Genomic DNA, 16075 nt, shown 5'->3' with positions numbered 1-16075 from the left:
TCTGGCTTGCTTACTCTGCCGCTGTTGCCCATTTGAAATTTTTCTCGACCGATTCCTTCCGAAGTGCGTATACCGCTATAGGCACTACAAACCGAGCTACAAACACATTTTAATATTTTAATAATCACCGTTTCTACTAACATTTTGCCGGTTTTTGGTGTAAACTCTGCCATCTGGGTTTTTTGGTGTGCAAGAGTGAAAAAGTGCTGATTCATCGTCTAAAAAAATACGGCTTCCCACCGGCATCCTATCTCGCCCAGCAAAATGAAAAAAAAAATACAAAAATACAAAAATACAAAAATATAAACATACAAAAATACAAAAATACAAAAGTACAAAAACACAAAAAAAAACAAAAATACAAAAATACAAAAATACAAAAATACAAAAATACAAAAATACAAAAATACAAAAATACAAAAATACAAAAATACAAAAATACAAAAATACAAAAATACAAAAATACAAAAATACAAAAATACAAAAATACAAAAATACAAAAATACAAAAATACAAAAATACAAAAATACAAAAATACAAAAATACAAAAATACAAAAATACAAAAATACAAAAATACAAAAATACAAAAATACAAAAATACAAAAATACAAAAATACAAAAATACAAAAATACAAAAATACAAAAATACAAAAATACAAAAATACAAAAATACAAAAATACAAAAATACAAAAATACAAAAATACAAAAATACAAAAATACAAAAATACAAAAATACAAAAATACAAAAATACAAAAATACAAAAATACAAAAATACAAAAATACAAAAATACAAAAATACAAAAATACAAAAATACAAAAATACAAAAATACAAAAATACAAAAATACAAAAATACAAAAATACAAAAATACAAAAATACAAAAATACAAAAATACAAAAATACAAAAATACAAAAATACAAAAATACAAAAATACAAAAATACAAAAATACAAAAATACAAAAATACAAAAATACAAAAATACAAAAATACAAAAATACAAAAATACAAAAATACAAAAATACAAAAGTACAAAAATACAAAAATACAAAAATACAAAAATACAAAAATACAAAAATACAAAAATACAAAAATACAAAAATACAAAAATACAAAAGTACAAAAGTACAAAAATACAAAAATACAAAAATACAAAAATACAAAAAACTTTTAAGTTAAATTTTTTTGGTTTCATCTGTTGAACCGATGCTGAAAAACTTTTGTGAAGAAAAGCAAAAAAAAAACTCAATTTTATGTCCACACCCTTACCGAAAATCATGATTTTTTGAGTTCCAAATCCCACTTTTAATACGATTTTTTGAGTTCAGGTACTACAACCATAAAAATGGTTTTATGGGTTGAACTGAAGAAATGTTATGAAAAGTAGGATTTGGAACTCAAAAAGTCATGATTTTTGGTAAGGGTGCATTTTCTAGTTACACTGATAATCAACATTACACACTGTTCAGTTCACTTTTACACACTTGTATGGGATTTTTCAGTTCAAGTATGAAAAATCCCATACAAGTGTGTAAAAGTGAACTGAAAAAAGTGAAAATTTAATGCTGTTTACCAGTATACCCCACGTTGGACTACTCCAAAATCACCGTGCACCATCAAATTTTGACAGTTGCACAGCCCTACCCAAACTGTCCTACTGTCATTCTGCGCAATGCATTTGTGTGCGTTCCACCGCGCCCCGTCCGTTCTGCTCGCTTGCTTGGGTGGGCTTTTCGTTGCTCCGTTCCGTTTTGACAACACCATTCAATCTCCGTCTGCGGTCGCAAATCGTCGTCGTCGTCGCGATTCTCCGGTCCCTGCACCCGTTTTCTGTTCCGGTGGGGAGTGCAAGATTGTGCCGTTCCAGTGCTTTCGATTGTGGGAAGGTGGAAAACAACGAGCACCTTTTTGTTGCGTGAAAACTCCGCTGGGATTACTTCCGGGCGTCGCTTCAGCGGTCCGGTTCAGGGCCCCAAGCCGGAATGATGCAGCAGCAGTGAAATCGAATTTGTCTGTCGTCGTCGCCGTGAGTGGCAAAAATGGCAACAAGGAAAAAATAAGTTTCTCTCTCAGACGACTTTAAGAGGAGAGCTTTTCGACGGTGGGGAGCTTTTTTTTTCGGTGGTGTTATTTATTATTGTGCAAAAAACAAGGAAAAAACCTCACGAGAAAATTGAAATTGTGATTTTCCAGTGCCGACTGCGATTGCAGAAGTTGCGCAAAAACGTGTAAAGAAGAAGGAAAAACCTGACCTCGGAGGAAAAGCCCTTTTTTCTGGATACACGCAGAAGATTGTGCGGCCATCTTCCCTGCTGCGTATACGTGTGCAGTGGGCCACGGTGCACGTGTGTGCGTGATTGTGTCTGTGTGCGTACGCGCACGCCGTGTTGTTGTGATTGTGTACGGTGCGCCTTTCAGTTTGGGTGGAAATTTTATTCGTGGAAAACCTCAAAGTAGGCCACCCTTGAAAGGGTCACTAAAGGAATAAAGAAAAAAAAAAAAAAAAAGTAAACAACAAACCTCCAAGTAAAAAGCGGGCTGAAATTGGATAACCGCCGGGTGTAACACACGCAGCTTCGGAATGTCCTCCTCGACGGCGGCGTCCGGTTCGGCGGGTGGTGGTCCGGTTTTGCCGGGGGCCACCCCAATGGAGACGGACGATCTGGCGGATACGATGAACGACTTCCTGCCGCTGCTGCCGGAGAACATCAAGCAGGAACTGTTTGAGAGCTCGGCGGACAAGGCGGCCAGCGCCAGTGGCAGCAGCGGGGCCGGCTCGTCCAGTTCGGCCGCCGTGTGTGACAGTGCGGAGAATAAGGTAATGTTTTAGACAAAGTACTTTGTCTTAAAGCTCTATCTGCGGTGTCAATCCAAAAAAAATGAAGATGTCGCCCGTTACCATCGCATACACTCGGCGTGACATTCTAGGTACTTGAATCTTACGTCCCAAGCAGAGATGATGATTTTTGATACTGGTCATGAAAATGGCCATTTAGACAGTGCCCTGAGGGAAGGTTGCTGAAGTGCTGAAGTAGGTCAAACCGGACACTGGGATTTCGCCCAAAACATCATGGACAACTTTGTGAATGACATCTTTATGCGGACAGCCGAAGAACCGGATCGACCATGTCCTCCCGTGAAATCCCGGCCACCGCCCAACAGTTGCTGAATTGCCCAAAAATTTAGGGCCACCAAAATTTTTAAAGAAAGTTCCGGCGGGCGAACTGTGGCCAAATCTCAAATATGAACATGATTGGACGTAACAGAAGCTGGCTTTCCGCCTTTGATTTGAGCTGGGACTTAACAATCTCAGATTCAAAATTTTAAATTAAAAACAATTAAAAGATCATAAACTTATAAATTCTTAAATTTTTGAATTCCTAAATTCCTGTTTTTTTATTCCTCAATCCCTACATTCTTAAATTCTTAAATTCTTAAATTCTTAAATTCTTAAATTCTTAAATTCCTAAATTCTTCCCTGGGCTTTGTCATAATGAGTGTCATAGGTTTGATGCTTGTTTGGCAAAGAGTATGATTTGATTCGATGTGGAATTAAAATCGAAGTGTTCAGTATATTGCTGAAGCTTCCATTTTTACACATGGACACCACTTCATGCTGCGAGAACCCACTTTGGCGTAGTCTCAGGGCTTAATCGATGGCCGGTAAGCTGTCATCGAGACAAGGAGGTTCTCTGATAGTGGAAATATCACATTTGTACAATGAACCGCTACATATGTGATTTTTCCCTATCTTAATGTGGGTGTCAGGTTAGGATGCGGGTTTAAAAAAATAGTGATTGTAAAATTTAGGATTTTAACTATAAATATCAACTTTTTATACTTTGCCTTTAGTTATTTAGGGACAAAATTAGTAACAGTGAATTTAGTAATTCTATCAGAATCGGTGATTTTCATTCAAGTAGCATAAAAACCATTCTAATTTGTCAAAATTTCCATAGAGTCTCGATCAATCAATAGTGAAATGATATCGGACTAAATTCGTTGATCTGTTGAACTAACGGTTGTCGGATTATGATTGTATCGACCATTGTTGCGAATCGAGGATCTACTGGAATTCTGACGAACAAATGGTCGTCTCTTTTTCAATTCACGACTTGTAAAATATCAACTGTTATTTTTTTGTTTGTTTTTGTTTTTTTTTAAGAAGCCAGACAGGTTTTAAAAGAAACGTTCTAGATTTTTTTTGGCTATTAATTAAAATGTCGGGGATTTGAGATAAGAGTAGCTTTCGGATAGGTTACTTTAAATCTTGTATTCAATTCAAGTTAGGTAGTTATCCGCAAAAGAATATTTGGACTTATATGAATAATTGAAGATTTTGGACTTATATATAACACACAACTGTGCATTTATTCTAGAGTCAGATCCATACAGCGTCAGTGTTTATTTGGTCGAAGTGTACTAATTCATTGGCAGATCTGGTTCTAGTTGTAATGTACGACAAGACTACTGACGGACGTGACAGGACGAGGGCCCAGTTTAGAGGTTTCGACATCAACGATGTGCGGCTGGATCACCTTCCCAAAAAAAAAAAAAAAATTCTTAAATTCCTAAATTCTTAAATTCTTAAATTCTTAAATTCTTAAATTCTTAAATTCTTAAATTCTTAAATTCTTAAATTCTTAAATTCTTAAATTCTTAAATTCTTAAATTCTTAAATTCTTAAATTCTTAAATTCTTAAATTCTTAAATTCTTAAATTCTTAAATTCTTAAATTCTTAAATTCTTAAATTCTTAAATTCTTAAATTCTTAAATTCTTAAATTCTTAAATTCTTAAATTCTTAAATTCTTAAATTCTTAAATTCTTAAATTCTTAAATTCTTAAATTCTTAAATTCTTAAATTCTTAAATTCTTAAATTCTTAAATTCTTAAATTCTTAAATTCTTAAATTCTTAAATTCTTAAATTCTTAAATTCTTAAATTCTTAAATTCTTAAATTCTTAAATTCTTAAATTCTTAAATTCTTAAATTCTTAAATTCTTAAATTCTTAAATTCTTAAATTCTTAAATTCTTAAATTCTTAAATTCTTAAATTCTTAAATTCTTAAATTCTTAAATTCTTAAATTCTTAAATTCTTAAATTGTCAAATTGTTAAATTGTTAAATTGTTAAATTGTTAAATTGTTAAATTGTTAAATTCTTAAATTCCTAAATTCCTAAATTCTAAAATTCTAAAATTCTTCAATTTTTTAAATTTTTAAATTATTTTTTTCAATTTTTAGATCTTTTAAAAAAGAACGACAGAATTTTAAAATTTGCAGAATTTTTCGAATCTTGAGTTTGAAGTCATATTTTAGGTTAGAATTGAACTCAACATTACTTAAACGTTTGTGATATTTGCGTTCCTTCCGATGGAGTTCTTGAACATAAAACGAATTTAAAAATCCAATTGATGCAAACGTTCATTAGGGCGGGGCTTGTCGATAAATGCTAAGATACCTCGCGCACGGGCTAGCCTGCGTAGAAATGGGTCACCAAAGCCACCGCGCACCAGGGATAAAGGATGGGACTTTGAAGGAGAGAAGTGTTGATGCTCCACTTTTTCAGAAGCAGAACCATTTTCTTCTACGACTTGTTTATGCTGATAAAGCGAAGTCCCGGACACTAATTGCTGCCATTGTCTGGCCCCGCCTAACCATAGAAGCAAGCACCAGAAGATTCCACCTTCTATCGTGTGTTTCTGGACGATCCAGCTAGAGCTCGGCGAAAACGCCACTTTCACCAGGTGTAACAACAGCAAAATTACGCTGTATCGGTTGGTTGTTACAGGTTGTTACCATCTGCACAGCCGCTGCTGATTCTGGCTGTGCAAACACACGCACAGTCAAGTGGAAGCAAAACAGTGCACCGCTACTGGTACAACACTGACGATAGGAAAGTTTGTCCACCAGGCAGCAGCAGCGTTCGTTGGTTGATGGAAACACTGTTTACACTGATGTTCGTACAGTAAAAGGCGAAAGTTTGGGGCTGGTATATTCTAATCAATTGCTTTGTAGTGATTGATATTTACATTTTTTTTTCTTCATCAAAATAAATCTTTTTGATAAGTATTTTGAATATAATATATAATATAGTCAATAAAAAATAAATTAACTAACAATAATTTCGACCGTTACTGTGATTGGAATCAGCTGCAGTAGTTATGCAGCGGGATACTTTGTTTATTTTCGTTGGCCGTTGTTTGCATGCTGTGCCGTCAGTGCAGCCAGATTGAATCCACTGCCTGGGCCGAACTTTCCCGGAATGTCAAACGAATCCTTTACACTCAACCCCCGGTGGTTGGTCACTTTTTCGTTTGACACTTTTTTAGTTGGGGTTGGTCAAAGTCAAACTAAAAAGTGACGAACTGGTTAGCTCACGCACACTATCACAACAATCGTTTGGTAATGTGTGTGAACTCGGGTGTCAAACAAAAAAGTGACCCCGTTCGTTTGACAACAGGTGGTGTCAAACCATCGGGGTTTGAGTGTATTTTTTTTTGAATAAAAAAAATCTTCGAAATGGATTGCGTTGGCGTCGATGGCAAGAAAACAACATTCTTTTTTGTCATTTTACTTTCCTCCTTTCCCTTTAAAAATCAGCAAAAAGCACAACAGAATAACAACAACAACAGTTGAAAAGCAGACAAAAGAAATCCTACCGGCTCCTTTGTGGCGCGGCTGTCCATCACACGTCACGTCACATTACAAACACACACACACACACGTGACAACTTGGCAGTGCAGGTCTGACAGAATCTGGAGCTGTCACCGGGGAGATTTTCATTTTGGGGATTGTTTTTCAACGCAGGGGGCTGTGCGCTCGAGGGCAATATGAAAGAGTAATTTCAGCCAAACATGCACTTGACAGCCTTTCACTTTCCGTCACTGTTATGTGATTGTGTTAAACAAGTTTGAAACATTGTTAAAAAAGAAACACTTCTTCTTAATAGAACTACAACTTGCAAAAGGGTCTGCCCATAGCAGCGCAGCAGGTATCCTCCTCGGTGACCTCGTTATTATCTCAAACCATTGTAGAAGGGAAGTAACAGGAGAGGTTTATGTCCCCCACAGTGCAGAATAATGGAAAGTAAACTCCCCCCCACTGTGTGAAGATGGTCACCTGCTGGTCCACCGTCGAAATTGCATCAGATTTTTATTAACAAAATTCTGGAAATTTAAAATTTCAAACGTATTTTAAACATTATTGAGAAAGTTCAAAAATTTGAAAAAAATATCTACGTGGTTTTTGGATGGCCCACATTTTTTATACCTCAATAATGATTTTTTTTTTTGGATTCAAATTATCGATGCCACCCGGGTTGATTCCTCCCCCGCATCCAGTTCTCGACATCGGGCTCATTTTCACGGCCAACCACAGTCTGCTGCGGCCACCGACAAACCCCCTACCGGGGAAAAAAACTGAGGTATTCCCTGCTGGGTGGGGGTGGCATTCCACCGTCAGCCACATGCCACCACACCCGGCAACAGCAAGCCAACGACCAACCAACCGACCGACATTGGCAGACATTGTGGTAACACGTGAAAACTGTCGAGCCTCCCGCGCTCGCCGCTGTTGATGCTTCAACTCACACATACAACCCCAACAACCAACCCCCGTCGTGCTCTTCCGAGTTCAACGTGTAAATGTGTGCCACGCGAGAAAACCGGCTTCGGTGCCGCGAAACTCCCCCCCCCCCCCCTCCCGCGCCCTTCTTTTCCCGCGATGCCTGCTTCTGCTGTTCCCTTTCGCCCTTTCGTAAAGGTTTGTTTTTGTTGTTGTTTTTGTTTTGTCCCACACCGCGTGTCTCGTGTGTGTCCCGTCCGCGTGTCGTCTCACACTACCACACTGGCAGCAGGCCTTCACCTCTAGCGATGTGAATAATGTGCGCTTTCCAGCATTTACAGTAATACTGGAAGTTTCTCTTGTTTGATGAATGCGGAAAACTTCTGTTTCTAATTACAGCTATTGAAGTTGCTATAATTAAGAGAAAGCGAATCGTAAATAAAAAGATTTCAACAAATTAGGCTCAAACTGGTCGTTTTATGGCATTTTTGGAACAAACATTGAATTTCCTACAAATTTAGACCAAGGAACAACCATTTGAAGGCCCAAAATCTCTGTAACGTTACACTACGTTTCAAGAAGTTTGGCATAATTTTGCTCAACAACATGAGCAAATCTCTACGAAATCGGCCGATTTCGACCATTTTTATTTTTTGTATTTTTTTATTGGGCTCAAACTTTGTGGGGACCTTCTCTATGACCAAAGAAGCTATTTTGTGTCATCGGTTCACCCATAACGTCATGATTCGAATTCCCGGACGCTTCGAAACCCGGACACTTCAACTTGCTTTAACAATTATTTGGATATAAGTGCGCAATATGAATGTCAAAACTGTGTTATTTGATGAATTCTAACATCAACTTTCATTTAAAGATTGTTTGAACGCTGTAGTTAATCCCGAAACAATTAAATAAAATAAAATTATAAGTTTACCAAAAATGCGAAACATTTCAACGGAAATATTTCATAGGCGTCCGAAGCACCGGGAAGGCAAAGCAGAAATTAGTGGTTTTGATTTCCTTAAATTCTAGCCTTTTTCTATATAAACTATCAATTGTTTTGATGTTAACAGCTTATTTGAGACCTAAAGAATGCCATTCACTAACATTTCAGTCCAAATTTGTGCTATTCATAAGTAAAATCGAGTGTCCGGAATTCGAAGCAAAAGTGTCCGGATATCGAATCAGCTCTTATCAGTGTCCGGGATTCGAAGCACAACAAGTCATTTTAATTTTCAATTTCTGATGAAAAATTATTAGAAAAGACATATTTTGCATGCATTCCCCTAAAACTGACTATTTATACTATATCCTGATGATATTTCTACATTTCCAACTTATTACATGATTTTTTGCCAGCTATAACAAAAATAATATGGTACTAAGTGTCCGGATTTCGAATCATGACGTTACAAGTCTCCATACAATTTTGGCAGCTGTCCATACAAAAATGGTACGTAAATACTTAAACCTCTGTAACTTTTGATTGAATTTTCTGATCATGGTGTCTTCGGCAAAGTTGTAAGTATTATTGAGGACTATTGAGAAAAAAATAGGTACACGGAAAAAATGTTTGACGATTTTAATTTTTTTTTTCAGAAAAACTCAATTTCCGAAAATACGTATTTTTTGATTTTCGAGATTTTTTGATATGTTTTAGGGGACAAAATAATACGCCCTTTTGAAATGTCAGTCTTGATTTATTTTTTTTGAAAATATTGTTTTCGAAAACATCGGAAATTTTCACGAATGTCTTAGAAAACATCAATTTGACTGTTTTTAAACCTGTACATGGCAATATCTTAGCAACTAAGTGTCGTATCAACAAAGTTCAAAAAAGCAAAATATAGAGAATTTTCTCAGCTTTTATTTTTTCAAAAGTGGGCAAACATGGGCACTAATTTTAAAAAGTGAATAACTGAGATTTTTTTTAAAAAGTTACCTAAAAATGGCTATAACTTGAAAACATATCAGAAAATGACAAAATAGTGTTTTTTTGCAAATAAAGTTTTAGTGACAAAAAGTGAAATTCAAAATCACCAAAAACATTTTTACCGTGTATCATTTTTTTCAGTGTAGTCCATATCCAAACCTACAACTTTGCCAAAGACACCAAATCGATAAAAAAAATTCCTTCAAAAGATACAGATTTTTGAATTTTCATACATCATTTTTGTAGGACAGCTGCCAAATTTGTATGGAAAATTATATGGACAAACTAATGATGCAAAATGGCTTCTTTGGGCATACCGAAGGCACTAAGAAAATTTCAGCCGGATTAAAAAAATACAAAAAATAAAATTAATAAAAAAAAGATCGATTTCGTAGAGAACTGCTCAGTTTCCTTTCAACACTGCGGGTTTTGTTAAAAAGTTACATGTAGTCTCGGAATTTGCAAAAAAGTTCCAGCTGTCAAAATGCTTATGCGCCCTTTTCAATTGTTGCTCCAGAAATTCCCGTATCAAAAAATAGAAACATTTGTAGCAATAGTCACAATTTTGAGTTGAAGGTATTTTAAATATTTAAATTTTAGATTAATTGTAAATTTTCTGATACTTTCGATGAAAATTTTTGCTTGATCATGACTTCTACTGGCTAAAAAGTCACTATTTATACAAACAATGACTTTCAGGTCGAAACAAAATGACCACAAAAATTTAGTTTTTGTTGATTTTAATTTTATTTCAGAAATTCAGGTAAAAATTGTATGAGGGAGCGGTTGTGGCTGAATGGTTACAATGTTCGCTTTATAAGCGAATGGTCCTGGGTTCGATACCCATCTGCTCCCAACGAGAAAGTTCTGAACTCATCAAAATTTGAATTAAATGAAAAACTTGAAGCTCACGGCGGGGTCCGATCCACTGTCCTTAGGATTGGCAAGCAAAAAGCTTTAGGAGGACTGAGACTGAAATAGTTGAATCCAAGAATCGGACAAAGAATAAAACTGAATGCAAGTTGAATATCAGAACTCAAAACAAGATTGCATGCAAGATTGCAAGCGCAGTTGAAATTGAATCTAAAAATACCTCGCTAAAAATAGCCTGGGCGACTGATAGAATTCATCTAATAAGATATGAGAAGAATTGAAAGCTTTCCCATTAGAACTGAGAACACACGAAGAATTCGAACAACAATGCAAAAACGGTCGTTACCACTCGCCTAGGGTGGTTCCTCAAACCATTCACTTAACATGGCGAAATCCAGTCTGCAATCCGCTAAAATCACCGTCTCCTAGCGAAGCGAAATTCAGTTAAAAATTGTATGACTTAAGCCACCACCGGAGACGGAAAATCGACCACCCGCCCAAGTTTCATTTCTATCACCAGAACATGAGAATAACTCGATAGATTGCTTTCAAACTCAATTGGCTCGTTGCACGCGCCTTGGTACGAACTGATGTTTTTCGTCAAAGTCATCATAGTAGCAATGAAATTTCCCCTCTTTGGCAGTGGTTCCAATAAAAATAAAAATCTTCCAGTTTCCCTCTCCGGTGGGCCCTTAATTTTAGACGTTTTCGAAAATCAGTTGTTCAAAATATTGTAACATTACCAAATGAAATTGTACTAGGTAATGTTGTTTAATAAGCTCATTCGTAGTTGTACCATCTTTCAAAGCAAAAATATAAATTTGACGGTTCAAAATTGAGTGTTGAATAAAATTATGGTGAATTTGTGTCATAACTCAAAAAGTGACATTTTCAGCTAGGCAATTTAACCCTCTAACGTCCATTGTTACTCCAGAGCATCACTATTTTTTGTGTTCAAAATTAAATTTCTCTTCAACAATAAATTGTTTCAACTAGCTTCAACCTGCATTTGTTTACATATAATGTTATAGAATTTCATCAAATTTGGACGATCTAGTTACAAGTAATGTAGAAAAACGTAAAAAATCTCGATTTTGTTCTGGGTGTAAACTGGTTAAAACACCTTAGAATGTTTTTTCGCAGTTTCTTTTTTCATGCAAAAAAAGATTTTTTTTAAGACTAACATTTTTTTCTAGATTTTTTTTCCGTGTTCACCTAAAATTTTTCCAATGTTACATTTTTATGGCAGCGATTTTTTTTAGCTTTTTTGTATGGACAGCTGCCATTTTTTTGCAGATTTGTATAGACGAACTAATGATGCAAAATGGATGTCTTGTTCAAAAAGAAAGTACTCATAATTTCAGCCAATAAAATTTGGAATAAATTAAAAATAAATGCTAATTCACGGAAGTATCGCTTTTCTTGGAATTATACGGGATTTTTTTCAAAAAAGGTTTGAATTTTGTAAATTATTTTTTTTCAAATAATATAATTTTAAAATTTCAAAGTTCAATTATTCAAAATGAAAATGTTTATCAAAGCGTCTCAAAACAAACTGAAGTTTTATTGATTTTAAGTTAAAAAAAGGAAGGGCATGGCGCATGGACATGTTGAATCCTAAGCTTTGTTTAAATTAAGGTTTTGGTCATGCATTTACCGTAATTGGTTCGTCCATTCAAGTCTCATAATGCTACAGCTACACAAATGGTATGTAATAAAAGTTTTGGTTCTTAGGAAATGTTAGACTTGATTTTGAAGTTTTTCAAAGTTTTTTTCGATAAACCACGTAGACACTTTTTAAGAAATTTTAGAGAGTTCTGCCACGCAATTTGAATATTTTTATGATTTTTCGTTAAATATTTAATTTGTTTTCGCAAATCAAAAGTTCTTCCCACAGCACCAATGCTCGGAAGGCACGCGATCGGTTAAAAAAAAATCTAAATAATTAACATTCAACCAATAAACAAATTGCTCATGGTCGCATCACCTACCACAGTGAATCCTGACGCAGCCGATTTAGCGGTCCCATCACTCAAGTATCGGACTAACATTCCCATCCACTTCCCCGTGTCTTACCACTGGTCGTGGCCGGCGTCGGTATTGACCAGGGTGATGATTGGTTCCTACTTTTCATCTGTGGTCGACGGAGCAATTTTTGGGGGTCCTGGTCAATAACGAAGCAGCAGCTACGGGTAGACACCAATGCTATGCTATACTAATTCTAGAGGTATCGTCTGTTGAAAGATAAAGGCTAGTTGAAAAACACTAAGAAAATTTCATTTTTCTCAATTTCTCAAACATTCTGCAAGGCTCTACTTTATCAACTATTTGTCCGATTTTCAATGTCCAAAAATGAAAATTGAGGAGATATTTGAAAAATACTCTCAGAAATAGTCATACATGGCCACTACCTTCCCAAGATACAGACTTTTAAATATTTATATACCATTTTTGTAGATACATCCTGTAAATTTTACATGGTGACCTGTATGGCCGAAATGCCTGTTTTAGGCACATAAAGAAATAAAACAAAAACGTGTTTAAAAAGCTACAAAAATAAATGTTTGGAGAATGGGTTTAGAATGGGCATGGCTTTCAACATTTAAATTTAACGGCCATGTCGTCGCCGTCGTGCTAACTTGTCGTATGTGCGTTTTGGGCCAAATTGAGTTAAGAACGCCATTTTGTGCAGCTCACAATGCCTCACCTTTTGACCTTCACAGATCCCCAAAATTCGATTTCAATCCTGAGATATTCAACGAAATTCGAAAAAAAAACTCAGTGCATTGTTATCGCTATTCATATGAAAGTAGTTTCAATCTTGTCGTGCTATCTTGTCACTCCCTGAAAATTCATGTAAGTGCGACAACTGGCCAAAGGGATTTCAGGTCAGAACGCGTTTGACGCACGTACAAGTTATACTACCTTGAACATTTTTAGTTATAACTCAGGTCTCCAGCAACCAACTTCATCAAAACTTCGGGACAATGCACATAATGGTCAGCCAAACAAAACGTGTTTGTTATTGTTTTCATTGCGTGCTTTCGTTTTTGTTTATTCAAGGTCAAACATTAATACGCGTTTTTCTCGGAACGTCGAAATGGCGGGTGCGACAAGATAGTACGACGACGTCGATGTGTTTTATACCCGATCCCTTTATGTTAAATTTCTAAACTTAATTGGAGACCGAGAAAACAACTATTTGTTGAAAAAAGGTCAAAATACAAACATGAGACATTTTGTGCATTTCTTCAGTTTGCTAGTTTTGTTATTCTAATATGAATTTACATCGTCCGATCCTGGATGCTAGCTCACTGTTTTGTACTTTGATGGTGCATCATAAACAACATTCTGGTTGCAGCGAGGGAGGGTTTTAAACCCCAAACATCGTCGTTATGGTTTTGTGTGGTGTAACAGCTTGTGTCAGAATGATGGAGAGCTGAATTCGGTCAAACAGGTGTACTGTGGTAAATATTACAGACCAGCTTTGGTTGTGAGTCATAACATTCGTTGAATTGGTAAAACTACGTGAGCTTTCGCGATTTTATTTTTATTTGTTTGTTAGAAACTTAGACACCAAAAATTACTGTGTTATCTAATAGATAAAAAAAGGAAAATGAACATGAGAAAGCTGAGCAAAAGGATTTCCACAACGTAAGCTGCTGATAAGTTTAATTTGGTAAGATTTAATGCTTATCTCAGATTAAGGACTTCGTTCGAAGTGAAACATTCGCGATAAGCCAAAGCATTATTCTTATCGCAACATTTGTTCGGTACTTTTTTGCGGAAATTCCGGTCGGCTTGCCACAACGATAAGAAATTCATTTTATCTCAAACCGTCTAAACGGTAAAAATGTTTTTGAAAATGGGTCGCTTTGTGATAAACTAATCATCCTCGGAAATGAACGGCCGTTCCTCTCGCCAAAAAAAGGGAAAACCTCATCCCAAACATATTAGGCAAACGCGGCAAGTCATTTCCACTTTGCCGAAGCAAAAAAAAAAAAGTATTAAGAAATGTTCTCAGATATTCAGCGTGCGCTGCGCCACACGGGAGAACAGATTTTATAATAAATGATTATGAGTTTGTTTTTTTTTTCGGGGGGAGAGCCGAATGGAGGCACATTACGGGTGTGACTTGCGTTTTCACCATTACCCTCCCGCAGTGGAGTCATCAATCATAAAAATTTATGTTACGCGAGCATTTCGTTATTAGTTTTTTTTTCGAGGGTTGAAAAGTGGGGAGTTTGTGTGTGGCCAAAATGGCGGCGTAATTCCTTCAATAACTGTACAAGGACCCCGAAAAATGGAATTTCGTCACATCTAAGAACATCTCTAGGATGCTAATTACGGTAAGCTCCGTTGGGATTTCCCGCCTGTACATGAGATTCTGCCAAGGGCAAACGTGACCTTTTTGGAGCTTGTTTGGATCCAATGAACACAACCTTGCTATAAATTGGTACACAAATGGCACTGTCAGTGAAGCGAAACCGGGTGTGTGTGTGTGTATTCATGCTCGAACAAAAATCGTAAACTGGAAAATCTGAGCGTGCTATTGGGGGTTCCAAAAGGTATGGCCTGAAATTGCATTCAAAATAAATAATGAATAAGAATCGAATACATCCAACAGTGATACATAAAACATGAGCCAGCTCTGGGTTCGGAACTGGAGGTGAGGGCAAAAATAATGATAAAATGAATGGAAATTTCTGCATGAATAATTCGCCCAGGTAAGATAATCGCATCGTAGATTGTACAAAATGGCAACAGTGTACAGCGCGATTCGTGAGATATCTGGGCTTGAACAATCCATAGCCACTCAACAAAATTAATTTATTATTTGGACTTGAATTTGGAAAAATTCAAACTCTTTCACTCAAATCAGAATTCCGACATCCCACAAAATTGTTGAAAACACCCAAAAACATTCCCGAATGCCGACATTTTACAATCCAATACCCCGAAATGCCATAGTAATAACCATAAATGAACACAAAAAAAAACTTCGCTAATAAATATAAACTTGTGGAGACCCCCTCGTAACGCAGCCATCGGTATAAAAAGGCGCATTTTTATGTATTTCGAGCCAAACAATGATGGTGATGAAACCCCCGGGATGGAGCCCGAAATGCCATTCCCCTGCGGTTGGACCACTACTGCTGCTGATGTGAATAAAATTTAAATTGTCCATAAACGAGATGAGATGGTGGGGGGCTCCACACTCTGGCCAGGTTTATGGGATATACTGTTAAAAAAAAGTTATCTCAAATATTCTCGTTACTGCTGATGTCACGTATTCGGAGTTGCAACGTTGCCGGAGTGTTTCAGGACTAAAGCGGTTTTTGTATTTGTATTTTAACACTTTCAGGCTTGATGGGCATATATGTCCCAAAAATCAAAATTACCAAAACTTATTAATTATTTCTGTTAGGGTTATTAGTCTGATATTATTGTTTTAAATTGATCAATTAGTTAAACAATTACAAGCCTTCTTACAATTTTGTAAGGACCAACCCCAAATGACGTAGCTTTTTCTAAGATTATGCTTTAAATTCGAAATACATTTTTTTCCGTGCGCGTTGCCTAAATTTTTTTCAGTACTAATTTAAAAGTTTGGTTGAAAAAACAACTTAAAGTTCAGGTGACAAGTTGCGAAATGATGATTTTTAAGCATGAATTTGGTCAACTAAACAACGAATTTTG

The 16075-nt window shown here is 36.0% G+C and overlaps 1 protein-coding gene across 4 annotated transcripts in view; it reads left to right on the top strand.

Moving 5' to 3' along the window:
- The first annotated feature begins 1693 nt into the window (after nt 1-1693).
- Nucleotides 1694-16075, top strand: part of LOC120419104 (transcription intermediary factor 1-alpha-like) — a 78603-nt gene continuing 64221 nt past the window's right edge. For 2 of the 4 annotated variants that reach the window (XM_039581699.2, XM_039581697.2), the window contains exon 1: nt 1697-2819. In XM_039581699.2, the coding sequence (XP_039437633.1) occupies nt 2583-2819 (237 nt within the window). In that variant the 5' untranslated portion in view covers nt 1697-2582. Of the gene's footprint in view, nt 2820-16075 lie in introns of all 4 variants that reach the window. The other 2 variants (XM_039581698.2, XM_039581696.2) reach the window with 2 other exon arrangements.

Source organism: Culex pipiens, chromosome 3 (genome assembly GCF_016801865.2).
Source record: "Culex pipiens pallens isolate TS chromosome 3, TS_CPP_V2, whole genome shotgun sequence".
NCBI lineage: Eukaryota > Metazoa > Arthropoda > Insecta > Diptera > Culicidae > Culex > Culex pipiens.
This window is presented reverse-complemented; position numbering and strand designations above follow the sequence as displayed.